This window comes from Grammomys surdaster, unplaced genomic scaffold (genome assembly GCF_004785775.1).
Source record: "Grammomys surdaster isolate TR1022 unplaced genomic scaffold, NIH_TR_1.0 125635, whole genome shotgun sequence".
In the NCBI taxonomy this organism is placed as follows: Eukaryota; Metazoa; Chordata; class Mammalia; order Rodentia; family Muridae; genus Grammomys; species Grammomys surdaster.
Window position 1 is genome coordinate 775,216 of NW_021620473.1, and position 23,046 is coordinate 798,261.

The window sequence follows — 23,046 nt, forward strand, 5'->3', positions numbered from 1 at the left end:
CATCTCCTCTGTGTGCTGTGCTTTGGCTATGGTCATGGTTGCTCAATTACTAACTGGGGGGTAGGTGTCCTTGTGAGCTGAGATCTGAAATATGAATTCATTGCAGAAGGCTGTCATGTCCTGTCTTTGTTTTTGGATTCTCCTGCATACCATGCCTCAGTTTCTCGGGGTGGGGTTGGGGGGGGCAGTCACTAGTGTGCAGTCATCCTGTCCTAAACCCCGAGACACATGCTTGGGTATGGGCAACCCCAGTGACATTGTAACACCTACAGTCTTATTTAATCTTACAGCCTCCATCGAGGTAACCAGGTAGGTCATGTTAATAGCCCCATTTTACAGATATGGAAACTATTCACAAGTGTGACCATTTGCTCCCAGTCTATACAGAAGATGGGAAAGAGCCTGGGTTGTTTTGCCCCAGAACCCTTAGGCCATGCCACTCTTTCTTTCTTTTGTATTCTGATGTTGTGTAGTTATTGTCAAACCTGCCTCAGCCCCTGCCTCAGTCTAGTCCTTCACACTGCCCCTGCAGTACCCAAGAGAAGCTGCACATGGGTAATCTTCCCTTGATGACTGATGCTATGTTTACTTTCCAAGGAACTGTTTCCTAAAGGTGAAGGAAAACCGCCCTTTGTTTCATCCATGTACAGCCCAGTGTGACGAGCTGCCAGCTGTCCCCTTTGCTAGGCTCTAGTAACCTTTTATAATTAATTCCTTTTTCTGAAAAAGTTGTCCTGACTGGTGCAGGAGAAACCGCAAGGTCCTGTGCTGCGGTGCACAGCATGCACACGTTACCCATAAGAGACTGCTTTCCCTGATGATGGAGAGGACGCTGCAGCTGGAGTGGATCCCCTGACCCAGCAGGCTGATCCCACTGAGTCTGAACATCATGCAGATGTCCGTACATGTTAAAGGGAAGGGGCATCCTGGAGGAACCCGTGTCTGCTCCCAGGAAACCCAGTGCTTTGTCCCAAAAGAGAAGAAGACAGGGAGCTGTCTGAGAAGCTGTCTGATTGGAAGCACATGCCTGCCCTTCATTGGCACAGATGCTGTATGGAGGCAGGGGAAGAGAAGAACTGAAGACAAGGGTGCAGCTACCCCACCCTAAGCCTGTGCCAGGAACAGAGCTTCCAGCTTCCCCATCAGCCAAGGTCTGGCTTCCTTCAGAGTCATTGAGTCCCTCATCAAGAGTGCATTTTGAGTGCACCTTGTCTCTGCTGAGGCCAACAAAGGGACAGACTCATACTCCCGGGTTCCCCTCTTCACAGAACCTACTCCTGAGCATTGCCCTGATAAGGACTAAGGCTGATTAAGTACCCTTAAGTACAGCAGTAAACTCTGGTTGGCAGAGGAGACACCCCTTTCCCCCTCTGGCTGAGTAGGCCATCTGCCCCCAGAACTCTAGAAACAAGTCTCTGGTGGAAGTGTAAATACTGATTAGATTCCTGCCAGCACCAAGTACCTTAATGGGCCCCAGGGATGTTCAACAGAAGAAGCCTCACCCTTGAATGTGGACTTCATGCACTTCTGCAGTCTACCATGTTGTCTCTCCCTGACGTCTCTGGTAGAGTCACAGGCATACACCATGTTCTGCCCACAGGAGACAGGAAAGCATGGCGACACAATGGTATAGCTGCCACTTAGCATTGCCTGGGTGAATGATTTCATCTTTAAGAGCATATATATGTGTCTACTTTACTTCACACACGGTGTCCTGAGGATTCTGAAAAAGGCTTTTCCAGTACTAGAATATCACTGGTGCACAGTAAATTGCAGGTATACATCGGTGATGTTGGTTTCCTAGTTGAGCTAGGTCAGGTATGGCAGCCAGGCTGAATGGATCCCTGTATGACCGTCTTGGCCATCTTGGAGAGTGGAATCAGATTAGTGGGATAATCAGGCCTCTGCCTAGCTGCTGAAAAGCAGATGCCGTGGAAATGAGAGATTTAGCATTTAATCATCGTGTCTGGCAAGAAAGCATCTCCGATCCTGGGCTCCCCACCCCCAGCATGTGCACACAAGCTGCCATGCTTCCTGGGAGGGGCACCCCTCCACACTCCCATCCTTTGAAGTGGTTTGGGAGAGAAGAACGGCGCTCTTACCATCAGCACGTACAGCGTGTGGAGGGGAGGCACAGGGGCTTGGTTGTAGGTTCCAAGCCAGGAATGAGTTCAATCCCCTGCTTGGTGTTTGACACACTTTAGAGAATTTGACTGTGGCTCTCAAAGAAGCAAGACTTGTCTCCCACCTTTCCACAGCACTTCCCTTAAATTTAATGTTTTTAAAGTGCCATGAATGTTTGGGGAAAACCCATCTGTGCCTTCTGTCAATTTGAAGCTGGACATGGGATGATCATCAGAAGTGAAGTTGTACTTGCAGAGCCGCTGGGACCTCTTGGTACTGTGAACGGCACAGGGCCGACCTGCCCGCCTGCCTCCCACTGACTTCCTTCAGTGAGGCTGTGCACTGGGCAGCATCTGCCATGCCACCTGCAGCTGTTCCTGTGGGTCAGACCTGGCTCTTCAACAAGGCAGGATTCTGATGCGACTGACAGCACATGCTTCCAGGCTGGGGTTGATCCAAGTTCCCATGATGCACGAGGACATCAATAGTAATGAACTGCAGAATGTTTAGCCAGAGGCTGCAAGCCTCTGTGTGAGGCCATGGGTCTGTGTCACTGGTAAAGAAGACTTACTCTTATTTTTAGCTCCAGCTCTGCCCTCGGCCTCCTTAATTAATGCTTCAGTCCTGAGGGATAGGACAGAGTCCAGGCTTCCTAGGCTGACCACAAAGTCTTCCTTCCTCTGATCCTGTTCACTTTCCCTGGCTGGTTCACTCCACTCTGTCCCTTAAGAACCATCACACTCCATCTCTCTTCTCTGCCCTCTTTTAGTGTGCTTTATTTTGACATAGAGTCTTGCTTTGTAGTGTAGGGTGGGATTCAATCAGGACAGCCTACCTGTCTCGGCCTCATCAGTGAAGGGTTTTAGGTGTGAGCCACCATGGCTAGCTATACTTTGGTGGTAGTCTACATTGCATGCACATTGGATACATTCTACCACTGAGCGAGATCCTTAGACCTCTTTTTAGTTCTCACTGAGTTGTGTTGGCTGGCCTTGAACTCTTCTTCCTGTGTCAGCCTCCTGAGTATCTAGAATTACAGGTGTGAGCCACCATGCCTGGCTTCACCTCTGCTCTCTGCAAGCTTTCGTCATGTGTAGCGTGCTATGCCTTCTGAGCCTCCATTCATAGTCCCTGTCCACATGCCAAATCTGGGTCTTGCTCTGGGGTCTCTTTTTTAAAAACTCATCATTTCCTTTCCGTTAATTGCCTCTTTGCATCCACGTACATGTCACCTAGATGGTCAGCTGGAGTCAACTGGCTCCTTTGGATCCAGGGAGGACTGTACCAACTAGTGCTGCCTCCTGTAGGCAGTAAAACACTTTCCGGTGATCACACAGCTGCCTTGCTTAGAACACCGTGGTTGCCCTTGACTTTGAAATCCCGCACTTGAAATCTCATACTAAAATTTTTTCTGAAGTTTATTCAGTTGCAGATTGACACACTGTCTGGAGGGTCTGCCACACACTGTTTGCACACACTGTCTGCCTTGGTTTCCTCATGATTGAGTTCTTCTTTCTTACCTAACATACATTTCTTCATGGTCTTTGTATACGACATGGTGTGTTACTATTGATGTGGATCAAACACCATGACCAGAAGCAAGTTGAGGAGGGAAGGGTTTATTTGGCTGACATTTCTATATCATTGAAGGAAGTCAGGACAGGAACTCAACAGGACAGGGACCTGGAAGCAGGAGCTGATGCAGAGACAGTAGAGGGGTACTGCTTACCGGCTTGTTGTTCATCCTGGCTTGCTCAGCCTGATTTCCACAGCCCACAAGCTGGACCCTGCCCCACCAATCACTAATTAAGAAAATGCCCTACAGACTTGCCTGCATCCCAGTCTTACAGAGTTATTTTATCAGTTAGGGTTCCCGTCTCTCAGATGACTCGCACCCGTATTAAGTTGACATAGAACTAGCCTGCAGAGGTGAGTTTTGTTAAAATCGTCAGATGGATGAACTTCAGAGGAATCATTTCAAGCATCAGAGGAGCGCTGAACCATGGTTACCACGAGGGATCCTGGACTGTTTTTCTTAGTCCCAAATGGGTACTAGTTCACCCATGTGAGGCTCCCCAGAGCAAGTTTTCCATCACAGACAAAATGGTTTCTCTTCTGAGATGTTCCTTAACAAGAAAAAGAGCCCTGCTTGACAAGGCCTATCTTACCCCTTTCAAAATGTTGATCTGGTACTGACTTCTGTTTTCCTTCCTTCTCAGCATGTAAGTCTATCTGCTTCCTTTATCTCTGCACCATAGTGTGGTCCCTTTATGATGCTGTCTAGTTCTTTACAAATCTGGGCCAAGCAGGAAGGATGAGAGGGGAATTCTGCGGCAGCGAGTAGTCACTACAGGCCAGGTACAAATGTACAGCCCATGTCAGATGTACAGCCATCCATTGGGTAGCTGCTCTTCCAGAGTTTTAGATGAGGAAGATGAATGTCAGATGTGAGGCTGCCTTGGAGTCCTGTGGGTGGGAAAGCCTGCTTTCTGTCCATTACACCACACTGTCCCCAGAAGATCAACCCTATCCTGTGCTTAGATGACTTGCCTCTGTGCTGTTCTAAAAATCTCCTGTGGTCTAGCCTTGAGTGGGCAGTGGAGCCTCTCTAGCAACCCTGAGAGGATTTTTGTCTTGTCCACTTTGCTGCTTTGTGCTGCCCCTCCCCCTGCTCTTTCCAACCCCATATTGAAGATTGTACCACAGAATACCTCTGCTGTGATATTATCTTGGAACAAGTCCATAATCCTCCTCCTGCCAGTCCTATAAGTAGGGATAAATACGTCTGCAGACTATGGCTGCTTAAATCAATCAGACCCAACAGTCACTGTGTGTACCTGCCCTACCAATGGATGTGAAGCCACGTCACCTAACATGGAAGATTTGCAGGACACCGCATCAGGAACAGATCCAAGTGACACTAAGGACTCTTGAGATCCCTGGATCTCCTTGACTAGCTGCACTGACACATCCAGCCTCCCACCCCCACCCCAGATGCTGGAACCACTGGGGATTTGTACCAGTTCTATCTTCGTGGAAGTGAATTTCTCCAAACCAGAGGTTGCAAATTCACAGAGGGCAGATGCTCCTAGCACAGCAGGAAGCAATGCCTTCAAGATTCAGTGTGGCTGGTGGCGGAGGTGGGGGGGGGGAGGAGGGAGCGGGAACTTCTCCCCCCACCTCACCCCCCAGCTCCCAGTCAAGACCCATCCAGCTTTTTAACTAGATGGCTTTTACAGTCCTTTCACACCGGCTCATGTTCTCTGTGTGCTCCGCAACCATCTTTCTTGCTGAGCCAACAAGAAAAAGTTTAAAGCCCTTGCTGCTTGCATCTAAAACGCTTCCAGACTCTGGGCTTCTTTGGTGCTCACCGAATCACATGGAAAGAGAAGGCTGAAAGCTTTATGAGTTGAAAACTTAGGCTTATCATTGGGTCTAATGCTGGTCAGCCGAGACTCTGGTTGCTTTTAAACACGGCTCAGTGGGTTTTCACTGAAAGATAGTACTAAATATGTCATCATGTATTCATCCTTCAACTTTAATTATTGGAAACAGCCTGCTTAGAAAGTTCCTGGACCAAAATTCTGATTTGAGGAGTCTTTCCCCTTACCTCTCTAGGGAATACTCCTTGACATCTTTAGACACACTACAAAGAAATCTGGCAGCTTTACTTTCAGAACCACCCAAAACGAGGTTTTATTTAAAGGGAAAATGTGTATTTGTCTTGAGACTAACTGAAGCCTGCTGTTTTTACAGATAGAATTATGACTTTATATGTTGACTGCAGAGACAAGCTGAGCCTCGGCCTCAAAGGGATGCCACAGAGACGGGTTGTCAGGTGTTGAAGGAAAGTGTATAGCCAGACCAGCTCTGTCAGCCAGGCCTCAAGTTTGCACCACAGATGTGTTGGGTTTGAGCGGTCTTACTGTTGTAAACCGAATCCCTGTCTTAATGCTTATACCCCTGGGTTATGGCAAACGCTGTTTCCAACACAGTGCACATGGGAAAAGTAATTCAGGGTTAAGCCATTATGCTCCATGCCAGATAGAGCCAGGGATGTTGTATTTTGCTCATTGAAAAGTAAGAACACCTGTCTCAGAGGATAAAGAAGATGGGTCTTCTATTTCTCATCAGCAAATTCCTTCAAATTTCTTCTTTAAGGAATCATGTTCCCAGTTTGCTGGTGGGCTTTCCCGGGGTCATTATGAGCCTAAGTATTTGCTGTATTGCACCAAATCGTTTGGTGCAATCCTTCTCCACAGACCCGGTGTCTGAGTTTGTTTGGTTTCTTGTTGTTGCCGCTGTTGTTGCTGATCTCCTGCATGGTCGCGGTTCTTTTTGGGACACTGCTATATTCCTAAGACTGACTGCGTTACTCTTTGGCTCTTGCATTTTAGACTCCCAGGTCCTACCGCAAGGGTGGCCACTGCAGGCAGCGAGGCCAAAACACGTGGAGGGTCAGCTGCTGCCAACAACCGCCGGAGCCAGAGCTTTAACAACTACGACAAGTCCAAGCCTGTCACTTCTCCACCCCCACCCGCACCACCAAGTAACCATGAGAAAGGTGAGTCATTTTCTCTGGAGTCCTCTGTCAGTTTGTCTCTTAGCAGACCTGTCCGATTCCTTTGGGTGAGTTGGGGTGGGGTCAAGATCGAGCTTGCAACAAAGATACATAACTGTGGTTCAAACATACACATGCTTAGCAAGAAGGTTGTTATCAATGACATTAACACAGTGGGGAAAGCATTGTTATATTCACAGCCAGCCAGCCAGCCAGAATAAGTTACTTGTTTGGCCATGGCCCCTAAGACACTTGGCTGCAGATTAGAAACAAGACGCCACTTGAAATTTGAGAATAAATTTTCATGGATGCTATGCAGTAGAAATGCAAGTTTCTTGGGAGCTTGCTTTGGGGGTCATTAGAAATGAAGTGAGGGAGCATTGGTAATGTGGACATTTTTCCCCTTTGGGTCAGCTACAGTGAAGCATTTGGCTTACATATAAGAGGCAGACAGCCTCGTTCCTAGGGTTGTGATGATACAATGGTATCTGACCATCTATGGCACTGAGCATTTAGGATGGAGAAAAAGCAAGGTGAGTGGCTTGTGGAAGACCTCCACAGAAGGTAGTAAAATGAACCTTTGCTTGGATAGGCCTGTAAGACATTCGAGAAACTAAGGCAAGTTGGACAAGTCTTCAATGGAAGACAAGCCCTTCCTACCCTCCTGCCAAGCAGTGAGGGTGGGAACCAAAGCCAGTCTCTCAAAAGTGTTTCTGGTGGCAGTGTGCGAGTGTCCTGGAACTTACTGTGGATCGTGTCACACCATCCCCTTGAGCCACAGCATGCTGCCTGCTCCTCGGTCCCTGCAGTGGCTTAGGAACCTGGGCAGTCCTCATGTTGTGAATGAACTTGGTCCCATCCTATCTACTCCCCAAACCAAGACCACTTGGGATACAGAGCCTGGTTCCCTTGAGAGTTTTCTAATGGTTACATTTTCCCCCTTTAGAAAGAGAGGGGATTTTTATTTTTTATGAGGCTAACATATTTCTCAACCAAGGTACCAAGAACTTGAAACCAGTATTAAAATCTAATCTAGGATATATGGTTCAGTCACATCTATGTGATCTTGCACCCTGGTGTCTCTTACACTAAAAAATTGAGAGCTTTTGTTTAATATATATAGTTTTTTGGTCTGTTTATTTCACTTCTGAGGTGCTAGAGATGAAATCCAGAGCCTTCTCATGCTAGACAAATGTATTATGGAGTCACACCCCACACCTCTTCTTTTTTTTACTTCCCCGTGCCTAAGCGGCATTCTTTATAACATTGTGTTTGGAGGAGTTGGAGAGACAGATGCAGTTTCTGCAGAGGATTCAAGTTCCAGTCCCCAGCAGCACACAGTCACCTGTAACTCCATGGCATCCTGTTCTCATCTCATCTTGGCCTCAGGATGCTTGTACTCACATGTACACACCCACATACAGAAATTCACATAAATAAAACAATTAAATAATATTTTTAAAAACCATACATGTGTGCTTGGAATATAAAAATCACATCTGTTTGCAAAATGGTACAAGAACACATATTTTTTAAAGTTCTTTTACATTTCTTAACAAGCACCAGTATAAAGCAAACTGTGCATACCCTTCCAGAACTTTCACAGTGCAGCCATATAAATACAACACACTCACATATAGAAGTGTCTTGGGTTTTACTTCAAAAGAAAAAGCTATTTTCTTTTTCGTTTTGCCCGTGTCACAACCTCACTTATCCATACTTTATAAGGATGAAACAAACATGTACCAAGGTTTGGTACTTGCTACAGCCACAGAGGCAGGGAGGGGTGAAGTTACTGGTAGAGGGGTAGGGGATATGAATATATGAATGTTGAAACAATGCAGATTATTTTAACATGGTGCACTGATAAATCTGGCCTACTTTATGGCCATTACGGTGGCTGTCAATGACCTGGTATAGTAAGAACTCCACTGGGTTTGAGACTAAAACCAGCCACCTCACTTTCTCCTCCATGTGTGGGACCACTGCAGTGCTGTAGCATGCAGCATGCTCAGCTGTCCTTGCAACTGGGCCTTGTTAACGGGAGAACTATTCAGCTTCTTGGTGGCTCTCCTCCTCTGGTCTTGGTCAGCTGCATCACCTCTTTGCTCTGTTCTTCTTGTTGGGAGACAGGGTTAGAAGACTAACATTGTGTCATGTCCATGTTATCCTGGGTCAATTGATTAAGAATGTCTGTAAGCATGTCACTTCATGGTTGGTCAGTGATTAGAAGACAGAACTGTAAAATAATAACCTAGGTTGGGCTGTGCGCCAGGATTCTGACATGGCACCATGAGTCTAGTGGGTACTCTAAGCCCTGTAGAGGAGAATATAGTGGTACCTCTTTCTTTCATTTGCTTGTGACCATGAGTAGAAACTGGGATGGGACTAGCATCAAGCTGGTTGTGGGAACTAAGGGCCTAAGATGCTGCTTTGCAGAGGCACACAGGGAGGAGTAGTTCCCATGTGTGCCATAGCAGAGGTGTTTGAGTTGTAAGAACCCATTCTGCTCTGGGGAGGAGTCTGAAGTGATCCCAACTGCCTTGCTTTCCCTTGTTGCTCAGGAAGGAGTGAGTTGCTCTAAAAAAAACTTTTCCTAGTGTTGATCTGAGAACAGATCTACTGGGTTCACTTTCGAAATTTCTGTAATGGACCTGTCCAAGGTTGCCATAATGATGGGTAAGCCTTGCTGGTCATTCTGGAGCTGTGACCCTTGACAGAGAGAGCAGAAGATAACTGTCATTTCTGGGAAGCAGCTGTAAAATTACTGTGATTTCTGGGCTGCAACCCCCTCATGGGGTTGGAGGTAGGGGGTGATTGTCTTAGAAAACCAGCATCAGGTATGGACCAAAGGCCACTGTTGCATTTAAAGTATGTTCCAGAAGGTTGTCTGGAGATAGAGCTCTATGTCCCGATGATCAAGCTGGATTAAACTACAAAACTTAAAGTCTTCACAAGGCCCTGGAAGAGGAAAAGGCCTGGCCAGCTACGAAGCCACACTCACTTTCCAGAAGTGCTCATCGGTAGCGGTCACCAGGGCATCTGCTCCAGATCACGTTTAAAGAGCATCTCAAGCCACACCGCTGCTTCTGTACTCAGAAAGATGCAGACAGCCATTGAAGGTGCTGGCAAGCTCCCCCAGGTACTTCTCCACAGGCTCACCGCTCCAAAATAGGGTCCACACTGGTGGAGTCCATGCAAAGTGTCCACATAATCCCAGTGAGAAGAGAGTCCACATTGGTGGCTGTCACAGTGATTGATTGGCCCATGGTCTAAGATAGCTTTGGTAAATTTCAAACTCTAAATTATTCTTTTAAGATCTGTCTCTCCCTCTCTCTCTTCCTGTCCCTCTCCCTCTCTCTCTCCCTCCCTGTTCTTCCCTCCCTCCCCTCTCCCATTTCTTTCTGCATATATGCGTGTGCCGGTGCATATAAAGGGACAACATCAAGTGTAGGTCCTTGTCTGAGACAGGGTCTCTTGCTCCTCACCAGCTGGCCTACAAGCTTCCAGGGACTCTGCTATCCCTATCACCTCACTGTAGGGAATGCTGGGATTACAGACCCATGCTACTGCATCTGGCTTTGCCTGGGTTTTGATGGCATGAGCTTGGGGCCTCATGCTTGCACAGTGAGCACTTTTATACACTGAGCCAATTATGTATTATTTATTAATTATGCATTTGGCTTCGGAGCCCCAGCCCCAGGACAGTATATAAACACCAGAGTGAAGGAGAATGCGTAAGAAGCCCAGACATAGAGACAGAACCTTCCACAGTGTCCATTGGTCGGCAGCTGTGGCCTGTGGTGACACATGGCACCACCAACTGCCAAAGTGCAGCTTTTGTCAATACCTCTCGTCATTCTTCAATGGCTCTTTTATTAAATATAATAGATACCCTGAGTTGTAACAATATACAACATTTTCCCACAGGACCAAATTATTCAGTTGGCATTTTGAGTGTAATTTACTTCCCATGAATCATCTTTGGAAGAGAGGTTACTTGCCACAGATTTCTCTCATACTTTTTGTGTGTGAAAGTTAATTTAAAATTTTGGTTACTGAATTTTTAGGACGCTGATGAAGACTGGCGCAGTGATTAAGAACACCACTGCTCTTTTAGAGGACCCAAGTTCAGTTCCTAGCACCCACACGAGACAGCTTATAACTACCGATAACTCCAGCTCCAGGGGAGCTAACACCTTCTGGACTTCACATGAATCCACACTCACATGTGTACGTATCAACACAGACACGTATATACACATAATTAAAATAATAAAACAAACTTTAAAAAAAGAAATGGGCTTCATTGTGAGATACACACACACACATATGGATCAGTACACTAATTCTTTTTAAAAAGTTTTATTTTTATTTTGTGTGTATTTTATTCTGCCTGCGTATATTCCGATGTATCATCACATTTGTGCAGTATCCAAGGAAGCCAGGAGAGGGAATTGGATCCCCTAGGACTGGAATTACAGATTGTTGTAAACCACTGTGTAGATATTGGGAATAGAACCTGAGTCTAATAGAAGAGCAGTCAGTGCTCTTAACTGCTGAGCCACCTCTCCAGCCCCAGTGTACTGATATTCAACTGCGCTACTGTTTTTTCTTGTACCGTGTCTACCTCTTTCTGGTCCCTTCTCCCACATCACCTGTTACATTACTTCCCATTACCCTCTCTTCTTCCCCTCCCCCACCTTCATAGTCTCCTTTCTACTTTTCTGTCTCATGCACACACACACACACACACACACACACACACACACACACGGATGGGGGGGAGGGAGGGAGACCTAGATTACTGTGAAAGAGAGCTTGTTTCTCAAGGTCTGATCATGGACTGTCAATTGGTCAGCTTTCAAGATGGCTATGCAAATATTGACCCTGAACTTGATAGACTTTGCCCTTTCAATTCAGGTTTCTGAGTTTATATTTGACATTCCTGTAATCCTCAAGGCTGTAAAGGTGGAAGACTCTTACTCTTCTTACCCTTGTGTTCTTAGATGCACATCACGAGAAACTGTTTTCTGATTGCTCTGTAACTCTTAATAAGAATTTGATGACTTATGGGTAGAGGGGTCACTACAGGTAGTGGGACCCATCTCCTGTTCCCAACTCAAGCCTGGCATGCAGCAGGAGCTCAAAAATGGGGAACCATAGAAATTTTATATCCATTTTATTATAACTATATTTAAATTATTCTCAGAGCCAGCACTTGATAACTGGGCTCACTGACAGCCAAGGACTTCAAAGCCAGCTTTGGTTTTGTGGTTTTTAACTTGCTAGTCTTCAGGTCATTATTATATTTTATTTTAAAATGTTTTCATTCTTTCTTGTGCTAGCTGAGCTCATAGAAAACAAGGGGTCGGGTTCTGATCCCTTACCTGGGCTGCAGGCATACGAGGTGGTGTCGGGATGGTAGCCGAGGGCCCAAGGGCCTGGAGGGAGTCAGCTTGCCTGCGTCAGTTCTTTGTGCTCTTGGCTCTTAAAAAGCTTGGAGTCTCTTTCTGCCCAGGAGAGCAGACACAGGGGAGAGCTATGAAAGCCTCACACTCCAGCCTTTGTCCTTAACATCTAGGATTAAACAAAAGCCAAACATCAAGGGGAACAAAATCGTGTCTGGTGTGTTTTCTCTGGCTATCTTTGGGGGCCATTTTCTTTATCTGCTCCAGAATTCAGGAAAGCCTTGGGGAGAGAGGGCAGGAAAGTTCTTGGGTGTGAAGCTATGAATGGCAGTGCTTGGGGTAACCCTTTCCCATGGAGACAAGAGGGCTGCATGGCCAGGTTTGCCTTTCCGGCAATATGCATGTGCTTCAAGACCAGTGTGCCAGCTTATGGTTTCGCTGGGGGCCATCCTTGTGAAAGACAATGAACCTGGCTTTGGGGAGCAGGAAGAATGGGTGGGAAAAGGAAAGGAAACTGAGTCAGATAAGAAGACAAAATGCCAATTTGGTTAGTCTGCGTTGGGGATGCAAGATGAGTGCCTGTCGTATGTCTGATCTGCAAGTGATCACCCCAGTGCTTCTCCTGCTCCTTTTGTCAGGCAGAAAGCATCACGTGTACGTGAGTTCAGTTTCATTTTAAGCTTCACTAGAAAGGGCGTGCACTCAGGCATCTGTGCCCTCTTAGGTTTACAGCAGTTTGATCTGCAACAGTAGGTTCACTCCATTTAAATATTCTTTAAAAAAAAAAAACGGTTTTTCTCCTAAGTTATGTATTTGACAGTATTCATCTACATTTAAAGATAAATTTATTTTGGAGTAAATGAACTGAACCAGGGCATGTAAGGCCTGTTTTCATAATGCAAGGTGCGAGAGGGGAGAGGGGCAACTGAGCTGTGACTCTCTGGTTCAGCCGTGGCCCATACTTCATGATGGGCTTCTCATGAAGGCACTTGACCCCTTCTCTGCAGAAGATGGACTCCTAGGGCTGAAACCAACCTATCAGATAAAATGTTCTTTAGAACACCATCATGCAGCTGGTGTGGGAGGGATCCGGCCTCTAGATGCTGTACATGAGGGGTCACAGCAAGAATATCGTCTTAAGGTAGTGGCTACAGTAGCCTCAATTGTTGGTAAGCCTGTCTGCCAATGTTGTGTCTGTGTGAGTTGCCGTGTTGAAGAATGGTCTGCACTGAGGGCCCGAGGAGCTCCTGCTGGATTCTTCAGCAGTGCCTATGCCTATTTTTGTAGTTTAGAGGCTCTTTGAGCTTTGTGGATGATAGTACAGGCTTAAGCATCACAGCTGTAGCCTGCCTAATTCTTGTAAGGTGAAGCAGGTCCCTCTGTGTCCGGAGCCTGTTGCCTTGGCTGTAATGGGAGAATCATAGCATTTTCCTGAAATGACAACTGGGTTGCAAGGCCCTCATCTAATGACTCAGCTTAGGAAAAGCAAGGCTTTGAGGGGAAAAAAAGCCAAAATCTGCACAACCATCTTGACCGAGTAGCCCAGGACAGTGAACCTCTGCTGCCCTCTGCTGTCTGAGTCTTGTGATACACCTCATCTCTGCCTAGCCTTCTTTTTTTCTTAATTTAACTTTAAAAAAGAAATAATTGTTTTTGTCTTATATGTATGGGTATTTTTGCCTACATGTATATATATGTACAGATTGCATCCCTTGATGCTTTCACGGGTCAGAGCAGCATATCAGATCCCTTGGAGGTAAATTACAGATGATAAATCTAAGATTTGTAGATTGTCTGGATGTTCTCATCCAGGTATGGCTTCCCTGCTTTCTTTCCTCCACTTGGAAGAGTGACTGTAGACCCAAGAATGTCCAAGTATGTTCAGTAAGGTCCTAGTGACCTGGAGGAAAAATTCTGTCTGTAAAAACAAGGAACTGACTGAAGGCTTGAGCTAAGCTCCTCCTCCTTGAAGCTGTCACTCACTCCCCCTGAGGTGGGGAGCCAGCTGTGGGACTCAAGGAGAAGGATTAATCCTAAGGAAAGAGATCTTTGCTGGCATTAGTGGATTTTACTAACTGGAAAGTTTCACTAGATTTTATTTGTTTTTAGTGGATGACTAATTTCAAATGAAGCAAAGCAGTGTGTGGTAAACAACCCCACTCTTGATCACACAGGTGCTTACCCCACCCTTGATGTCCCTGGATATGTCTAAGGTCATTTGTGCAAAGTCTCTTTTGTATTAAGCATCATGCTAGTCACTGATATTCAAGAGTGAAGAGAGGGGTGTCAGGCCCTGCCCTTGTGGGGCTCACAGTCTGTTGAGAGAGATGAATAAAAAATCAACTAATAGAGTGGTACTTACTCCTCTGTAGAAACTTAGATGCCACACAGAGATGTGTGCTTCCGGGCTGGGCACCCTCAAAGGTGAGACCCACAAAGTTTGCAGGGGTCTCCTTTATTGTGTTTGCCCATTTTCTCACACAATGGTTGGGATGTTTTAGAACATGGGTATTGAAAACACACACACACACACACACACACACACACACGTTAATAAAACAGGAAAACAATTCTTGACTCCACATTAAAATATAAAGGGTTTTTGCTTCTATCTTCTCCCCGTTGGATGGATGACTCTTTTGGGAAGGGAGTCCTCTGGTCCCCAGAGGTGTTCAGGCAGGTCAGATCAGCCCTATTCTGGCTACCATATGTTAGGTTTCGGCAGACAGCTTTTATGATGTTTGTAAGCATATGAGCTGATCATCTCAGATAAAGGGTGGGGTCTTTGTGATTTATGAAGGTTCTGGAAGTACTTCTGTCATTTGGATAATGTCACCGGTAAAACCCATAGTTTGTGACTGACCTTTCCTTAAGCCCCACCTCCTGTGAAGGCATCCATCCATCCCAACATGTGCTCCATCTTCAATGGTGCTACTTACACTCTAGAATTTGTTTCTGTTTCAAGGAAAGAAGGGAAGAAAGGAAAGAAAGAAGGAAGGTAGGAAAGAAAGAAAGAAAAAAGAGAGAAAGAAAAAGAAAGAAAGAAAGAGGGGAAAAAGATAAATAAATAAATAAATGAAAATGTGCAGAAATGCCCTTGGTGACATTTGCATTGACTTTCCCCCTCTGATTGTGTACTTGGGATGATTTCTCTCATAAATTCAGATAAGCTGTGAACTGGTTAAGTTCTTGCTCTGCAGTCTTAGAGAGGACATTTTCTGTCATAGCTGCTTGGTGAGATGACATGCGTGAACCCTCAGCTTGTGGATTTGTTTCTCTGCCTTTTCCTAAGGCCAGATAGCCGAAGTTGGGGACTCAAAGGCCTGTTTCTCATGTTTCCTGCAGGGGGCACCACTCATCAAGCAAAACCCAGCCTGCAGGGAGCAAGTCATTTTAGGCCTTATAGGGAAGAAACCTGTCTCTGCTTTGAAGGTTTCTGAGCACTGGAGATGCCTTTATTCTGTCTGTCAATCATGTGTTAGGCAGGCTGGGCTCAGACACAGACTTTCTTATGGGCCAGGATGACTTTGTATTGTGTTAAGTCCATCTGGTCCACAATCAAACCAAGGACATATGGGCGGCAGGGGTGGGAGTGGCTGTGTATACTAGGACAAGGGTTCTCACCCGTGCCATCCCATTGATCCCATAGTCAAATCCAAGACATTCCATCTCAGTTCCTCCAACAGAGATGTGTTTCCTTCCCGCAGAGCATCTTCCCAGCCTCGGAAGTTACAGGGGACTTGTGGGAGCTAGTTTCCCTCTGGACTTGAGCTTGGCAGAACACACTTGTGACTTACCCTCTCGTCCCAGCCCTGAAAAGTGACACTTTTGAGTAATAGCTGTGTGCTACTTCCCACAAGCTTCTGGGTTGACCAGATATTTCTACAGAGGTGTCCCAGGCATGTGAATGTGTCTGGGGTCATCGAGAACAGCCATAGCCAAGATGACCCAGTGATCCCTGCATGATCTTTCTGCCAGAAGCTCCTTTCTGACTGTTTTTATGGTGTTCAGATGAATTCTGGGATAAAGGGTTGGTATGTGTAAGGCCCATTTGGACCTAACCACTAAAGGGACATCATGGCTTGTCTTCTTATGCTGGCCTGCCCATATTTATGAGGGTAGCTTCAGAGCCATGCTGGGGGTGGGGGGGCATGTGACCCAGAGAATGAAGACTGCAAACTCTCTTCCTAATCCAACACAACAAATAAGTCAGCAGACACTGATTTCACTCGTTAAGATGATAATAAGCTCCTAATGCATTATTTCCCACATCTCTGTGCAGAGCTGAGAGGCCAGAACATCCTCAGTTACCATAGGCCCATAGGCTGCTATATGACAGAAGCAGCAGCCAATGAGAAGACACAGTCTCCATATTCCCCACGCCCCTGCTTATTCTTGCATAGCAGTTGGCAGGTGATCATCCATCTTGGTTTTGGGACCCCCTAGGGATTGGTCCCAGCATCTCTAAATGAAGGCCACATGACTCTGGATCATTAAACACTCTGAACTTTAAGTACCTTTGCGTTGCAACAGACATGAGAAGAGAAGCAGCCCTGTGCATATATTTGCTCAAATCAGTGAAATCAAGTGCACAGGAGTCAAAAGGGTTCCAAGGAGGCAAAGAAACCACAGAAGCTAAGCTGAAAATCCCAGGCTTTTAATGCTCATCTGCTTGCCTCTGGCCCAAAGTCTGAAGCTGCCTCAGACTTCCCGGCTCTGCCTCAGCAATCCTGAGTGAGCCAGAGTAAAGGATATTTTTTAAAAAAGAAAAACAACAGGGGTGTAGAGGCTAGAGAGATAGATGGCTTAGCAGTCAGAGCTCATGCTGCTCTTTCAGGAGATCAAAGTTCAAATCCCAGCGCCCATGTCAGGTGGCTCCTAACTTCCGGAAACTCCATCCCCCAGGGAGTGGATGCCTCAGGCACATACCTATATGTCAATGTATAATTTTTAATAAATACTTTAAAAACAAAATAGGGATCTAGAGCTAGAATGACCTGTCCCCAGAGGACATTCCTAGCAAATGAACTCTTGCCACCGCTTGGTAAACATCAACGTGGTTAGCTTTTGCTTGTGGAATCTCAGAAATGCAACTTATTGATGGTTGAAATCTCCCAGTAACTAACAGCTTGCTGTGAAGGGGGAATTGGAGATGAAAATACTGATTGAGAAAAGCAAGCAAGAGGGGCACATGTGTTTGGTTCATTCTCTGCCCCCCCGCCCGTGTGTGTATGTGTGTGTGTGTGTGTGTGTGTGTGTGTGTGTGTGTAATAGCTAAAGCAGATGTATAAAGAAGATGCTTTCCGTGGAGTTTTAAGGAAGAGGAAGTTCACTAAGAAAGGTTACAGGTGGTAATTGTTCTGCAGTGCTTTAGAACAAAGGAATCTTTGATTAGCAGATGCTCTTTCAAGTGTAATTTTATTTATTTTTTCCTCTGATTTTTCTCATCACTCCCAAGTGTCAGTCCTCTGCTTATCCTAACAAGTCCAGATCCACAATTTTGAAAGCCCCTCTGTGTTTCTGGGAGTTGGTGACCGGATTTGAGTAGATTAAAGACACCAGAGATAAACTGATTACCCTATGCATGGGAAGGGGTGTGTGCAACCTGAGCCCGGGTCTCTGCTGAGAGGCTCTGGCCTTGGAGTGTTGGTCAGCAGGCAACAGAAATGGCCACTGCTTACTGCACACTGATCAGAACTGTTCAGTCTCATTAGAGAGACCCTCAGATCACCTTCTGGCACGAAACCCTCCAAAACCCATCAAACAGCCAAGGTGCAGGCCAGCTTCCTTGAAGTCTCTCCAGACACTTTGGCACACTTGCCTTTTGGAATGGCTTAGCTAAGCAAAGAACTTTGGGGGCCTGTGGTGGGGCTGGGACATCACGGAGACCCACAGCTCACACCCTGCTCCTTGTCTTGAGACCTGTCTTGTATGCATTCTCCATCTGTGCGTGTGCTCTCTGGTCCCAGGAGGAGCAGTGTTACCCTGGAAAGCAGTGCTTTCAGACAGTCAGTGTCTGGAATCTACAGAGGCCCCCGTGTCCTCTGCTAGCCCTGCCAAGCAGACCTTTTGGCAGAGGTGCACATGGTCTGACATACTTGCCACCAGCTGTCCCTGAAATAGGGTAAGTGATTGCATGGGGTATACACATGTGTGGAAGACAGAAAAGGATGTCGGCTGTGGCTCTCTCTGCCTCTGCCTTATTCTGTTAAAACAGCTTTTCACTGAAACTAGAGCTAGGCTGGTAGCCAGCAAACCCTCCAGTCTCTTATGACTCTGGCTCCCCTATCTCAGTGCAGGGATTGCAGGTGCAGGTGTAGCTATTCCCAACTTTTTACATGAGCTCTAGGGCTTTGAACTCAGATCCTCAGGCTTGTATACCAAGCACACTTCCCACTGAGCCATTTTTCCAGCTCTGAGAAGCGGGGTTGTTTTTTTGTTTGTTTGTTTTTGTTTTTGTTTGTTTGTTTATGATTCTTTTAATTACATTTGTTTATGTGTGTGTTTCAGGGTGTGGTATGTGAAGGTCAGGGGTGTATGCATGCTACAGCACACATGTGGAGGTCAGAGGTCAAACTTGCAGGAGTCAGTTCCCTCTGTCCATCATGCAGGTCCCAGGAATTGAACTCAAGTCATCAAACTTGGTGTCAACTACTATATAAATTCATAATGTGCTAATTGTAATTTTCCTCAGTGACCATGTAGGGATGGTGGCTCCAATGTTAATAGTCTGGTGAGTAGCTAGAAAGGTGCCTCTGAAGTCTGTCATTAAAAATGGCTTTTAATGGCACTAGAGAGTTGGCTCAGTGGTTAAGGACACTTGTTGCTCTTAGAGAGAGAGAACCCAAGTTTGGCTCCCAGCACCAACACAGTGGCTCACAACCATCCATAACTCCAACTCCAGTTCCAGGGGATCCAAAAACCCTCCTCTGGCTTCCATGGGCACCAGACACACACATGGTACACATATGTACGTGCAAACAAAACATTGACACACATAAATATAAATAAATAAGATGTTTTATTTTATCAAGTGCTACACTTGCAACTTGACATTCTAGTTGGGCAGTTATTTGATTGACATCTGGATCCGGCCTATAGCCCACGACAGCTAATGGATGAGGCCAACCAACATCACAAATGTAAGACACTGTGAGATTTAGATGGGGAGGGACACGTCTCTGTGCAGTTCTCAAGGGTGAACTTTGTTGATGACACCCTCACACTCAGTGTCAAAAGCCCCAGCATCCGGAATCATCTTGTGCTGAAAGTAAATGTTCAATAATTGTGTATTGAATGCAGGCGTGAATGAATAAATGCAAAGATGACAATTTTTAAATGGCTTTTTAGTCTCATGTTTTATGAAATGCCCAGAAAAGGCGAGTCCCTGGAGACAGAACACGACTTCGCTGAGGCTGGATCATGACCTTGCTGAGGCTGGGTCAGGAAGCAGAGAGGGATTTCAAGGGGCTGTGGACCTTTTCTTTGTGCTTTGATAAAGATGTTTGAAAATGAGCCTGTAGTGCTGTACACAGTTCTGTGTTCAACAAAAACATGTGAACACACCCTTTAGATGTGTGTGTTTTGTTATGGTGGCGAGTCCCACCTCATAGTGTGGTTTGAGAACAGTTTCTTGTTCTGTCTGTAGCAAAGCAGGCAGAGAGCCGACCCCAGTTCTCCTTCCCTGTGGGGGATTGTGTTCAAGCACTTCACCTGTGCTAGCTCTCCACTTCTCCATGATGAAGAGGGTTGCTTTGGCTTCAAGGATGGCAAAGACTTTTTGATCTTCTTTCCCTGTATCTATTAACTTTAACCCAATTCTGAAGGAATAGTATCCTGAGTGTAATATACCAGAAACATAGGTGGACACATTTGTGTCTTCTACAGTGTTAGAATTTATCAAAGAGCCATAAACTCATTTTTCGTGGCTCAATGACAAATGCCATGTTCCCCTATAGTCTCAATTCACCCCAATAATCTTACAGGGTGGCTCCCTTTCTATTCCCAGGACTACATCAGTTATCAGTATGTCAGTGTGTGCTGGATGGGTGGTACCTAACAAAAGATTCAGGTTCTAGGTGCCCCCAGGTTTGCAGTCATCCTCATCCCTTATAAGGGAGGCAAAAGATACTTATAAAATGGAGTCTCCTAGGGCAATGCACAGCCCAAGAAACTATTGTTTTATACATTATGGAATAGCTTAGAGTAGAGCGTGGTTTCCAGAGTAGGAAAATATCCCCTTCCCAGTCACAGATGGTCCAGCAGCAGGTGGAACTCTGAGCAGGTAGCTGACATTCCCTCGAATCCACAGCACCAAAGGCTAGCTCCGGCATGAGGGAGGGCCAAGGCACTGTTCTTTGGCCTTCCCTCCAGACAGGCACGAAGCCTAGTTTTCGGCAGCCAGGGGAGTAGGCATAAAGCCTACACTCTCTGTCCTTGGGCAGCACAGTTTCTGGGGTCGTCGGGAGGTTCCTGGCTGTTGAACAGCACATGGCTTTCTGTGGTTTTGCGGTCGAGGGTCCTGTGGGTTTTCTCTTGGAAAGCACATTTCTTGAGGAATGGCTTTGAGCTGGTCTTTTTCTTCTCTCACTTCTTTTTGAAGACAAAAGAATGCAAAGTGTGAACTTCAAGGAAGCAATTCTCCTCCCACACCTCTTCCTCCTGCCCCTCCTCTTCCTCTTGCCCCTCCTTGTCCTCCTGCCCTCTCCTCTTCTTCCTCCCACACCTCTTCCTCATGCCCCTCCTCTTCCTCCTCCTACACCTCTTCCTCCTGCCCCTCCTTGTCCTCCTGCCCCCTCCTCCTCCTCCTGTCACATCTTTTCCTCCTCCCCTTCCTCCTCCTCCTCCCCCTCCTCTTCCTCTTCTCCATTTCATCCCCCTTTTCTTTCTTCTCCTTTTCTCCTCTTTCTTGTTTTCCCCTTCCCTCTCTTCTTCTCTTCTTTTCCATCTCTGCTGTTTCTCTTCCTTCCCTTCTTGCTCACCTTCCCCTCCCCCTCCATTTTCCCCCCTTTTTCCTGTGGTGGTTTGAATAGGAATGACCCCCATAGACTTATGTGTTTCATGGGGAGTGGCACTATTAGGAGGTGTGGCCTTATTGGAGTGGGTATGGCCTTGTTGGAGGAAATGTGTCACTGTGGCAGTAGGCTTTGAAGTCTCTTTATGCCTAAGCTTTGCCCAGTGTGGAATCAGAGCTTCCTCCTGTCTGTCTGCAGAAGACAATCTTCTGTCTGCCTGTGGATGGAGATGTAAAACTCTCAGCTCCTTCTCCAGCGCCATGTCTCCCTACATGCTGCTGTGCTTCCCACCATATGATTATGGACTGAACGTCCGAAACTGTAAGCCAGCCCCAGCTAAATGTCTTCCATTATAAGAATTGCTTTGGTCACTCCCATTTCTCTGTTCTCTTCCTCCTTCTTGCCTCCTTCCTGCCTCCCCACTGCCTATCCATGTAACAACGGTACATGTCTCATAAATAGCTTGAGGTCCTGCTTTCAAGGCGGTGGGCTAGAAGGCGGCTGTCATAGTAACAGTGGCTGCCCTCATTACTGAGTCAGTCTTAGATGCCTGGAAGGGATGCTTTTGGCCCTTTGCATCTGTAGCCTCACTGCATCCACCCTGTCCATAGCAGCAAGCACCAGTTATATCCTCTGCTTTAAAGATAACTCAAGCTCAGAGTGGTTGAACAACCTGCCTAACCACAGGACTGGCAAGGCCTGGAGTTGAGACTTGAACAAGACTTTCCATGCTTGGAAGCCAGTTTTTAATATAAAATGTATATGAGTGTTTTGCCTGCATGCATGCCTGGTAGCTGTAGAGGCCAGAAGAGGGCATTGGATACCCTGGGTCTGGAGTTACATACAGTTGTGAGCCACCACATGAATGCTGAGAATCAAACCCAAGTCCTTAGGTAGAGCTCTGAACCCAGGTCTTTCCATCTCCGTATTGAGCCAGTTTGGACAAGATTTGTAGTTGAAGAAAGCCATACATTGTGTCAGGGACTGTCCAGGTTGATGGAGAGGCAACTTGGTAAGACAACTATACATGTTGGGTGACGGCCCTAGTCCAGCCAGACATTCAAGGAAAGGAAAGTGGGGGTGGGAGCTGGGGAGGAGAGCCACGCTCATGCAGCCTCGGAGCTTACAACTGTAGATCTTCCTGCTTCAGCCATCCCCATGCCTGCTTATTTTCTAACCAGTGTGATTTTAGAAAGCAAATACCAACTCTAGGGGGCAGAATTCCTTTGTTTATGGGTTTGAGGTGGCACTTTGTCGTGTGTGTGTGTGTGTGTGTGTGTGTGTGTGTGTGTGTGTTAGTAGGGATCAAATTCAGCTCCTTGTACATGCTACACCCCCGCCCAAGATCGTCTGAGTTCAAGCAATCTTGGTCTCTGGTTTTCATAACTTCATTTTGCCAACATGTATGTATGTATGTATGTATGTATGTATGTATGTATAATCTTGATTCCCTTATAGGCAAGATCAGGAAAGATTTGTAAGCTGAAGACAATTGCCAGCAACTCTTGGCTGTAAGGTTTCAGACATCCCAGTGTGTGCCTAGTGCTCTGCTTAGAGCACAAGGGACAATATGTGTCTAGCAATGTACATGAAGCACAGGGGACAGCATATTCCCAATACTGTGTTTGAAGCATGGGTACAGCATTCTGCACTGAGCCTAGTAGCTCTGCTCCAGTAAGCATAAGGTCTGGTTAGGGACTAGGGACCTCTATGAGGAATATCTTTATTGAGCTCTGTATGAAGCATCCTGTCTAACTCCAAAGGAGTCCAGGCATCATCCTGGAAGAAGTGAGGTCTGATCTAAAAGGTGGATTAACTAGGAAGAAGTTGAGAGAATATGTCAAAGCACTCGGGCGGGATGGGGGGAGACAGAAGTCCATTGGAGATGTCTGAACAAGAGTCTATCTGAAGCAGACACAATGGCTGACTGAACCAT

The 23,046-nt window shown here is 46.3% G+C and overlaps 1 protein-coding gene across 3 annotated transcripts in view; it reads left to right on the forward strand.

Moving 5' to 3' along the window:
- The window catches only part of Nav2 (neuron navigator 2), a 245,947-nt gene that overhangs the window by 49,285 nt on the left and 173,616 nt on the right, over positions 1 to 23,046 (forward strand). For all 3 annotated transcript variants that reach the window (XM_028787457.1, XM_028787459.1, XM_028787456.1), the window contains exon 5: positions 6,522 to 6,688. In XM_028787457.1, coding sequence (XP_028643290.1) covers positions 6,522 to 6,688 — 167 coding nt within the window. The remainder of the gene's footprint in view (positions 1 to 6,521; positions 6,689 to 23,046) is intronic.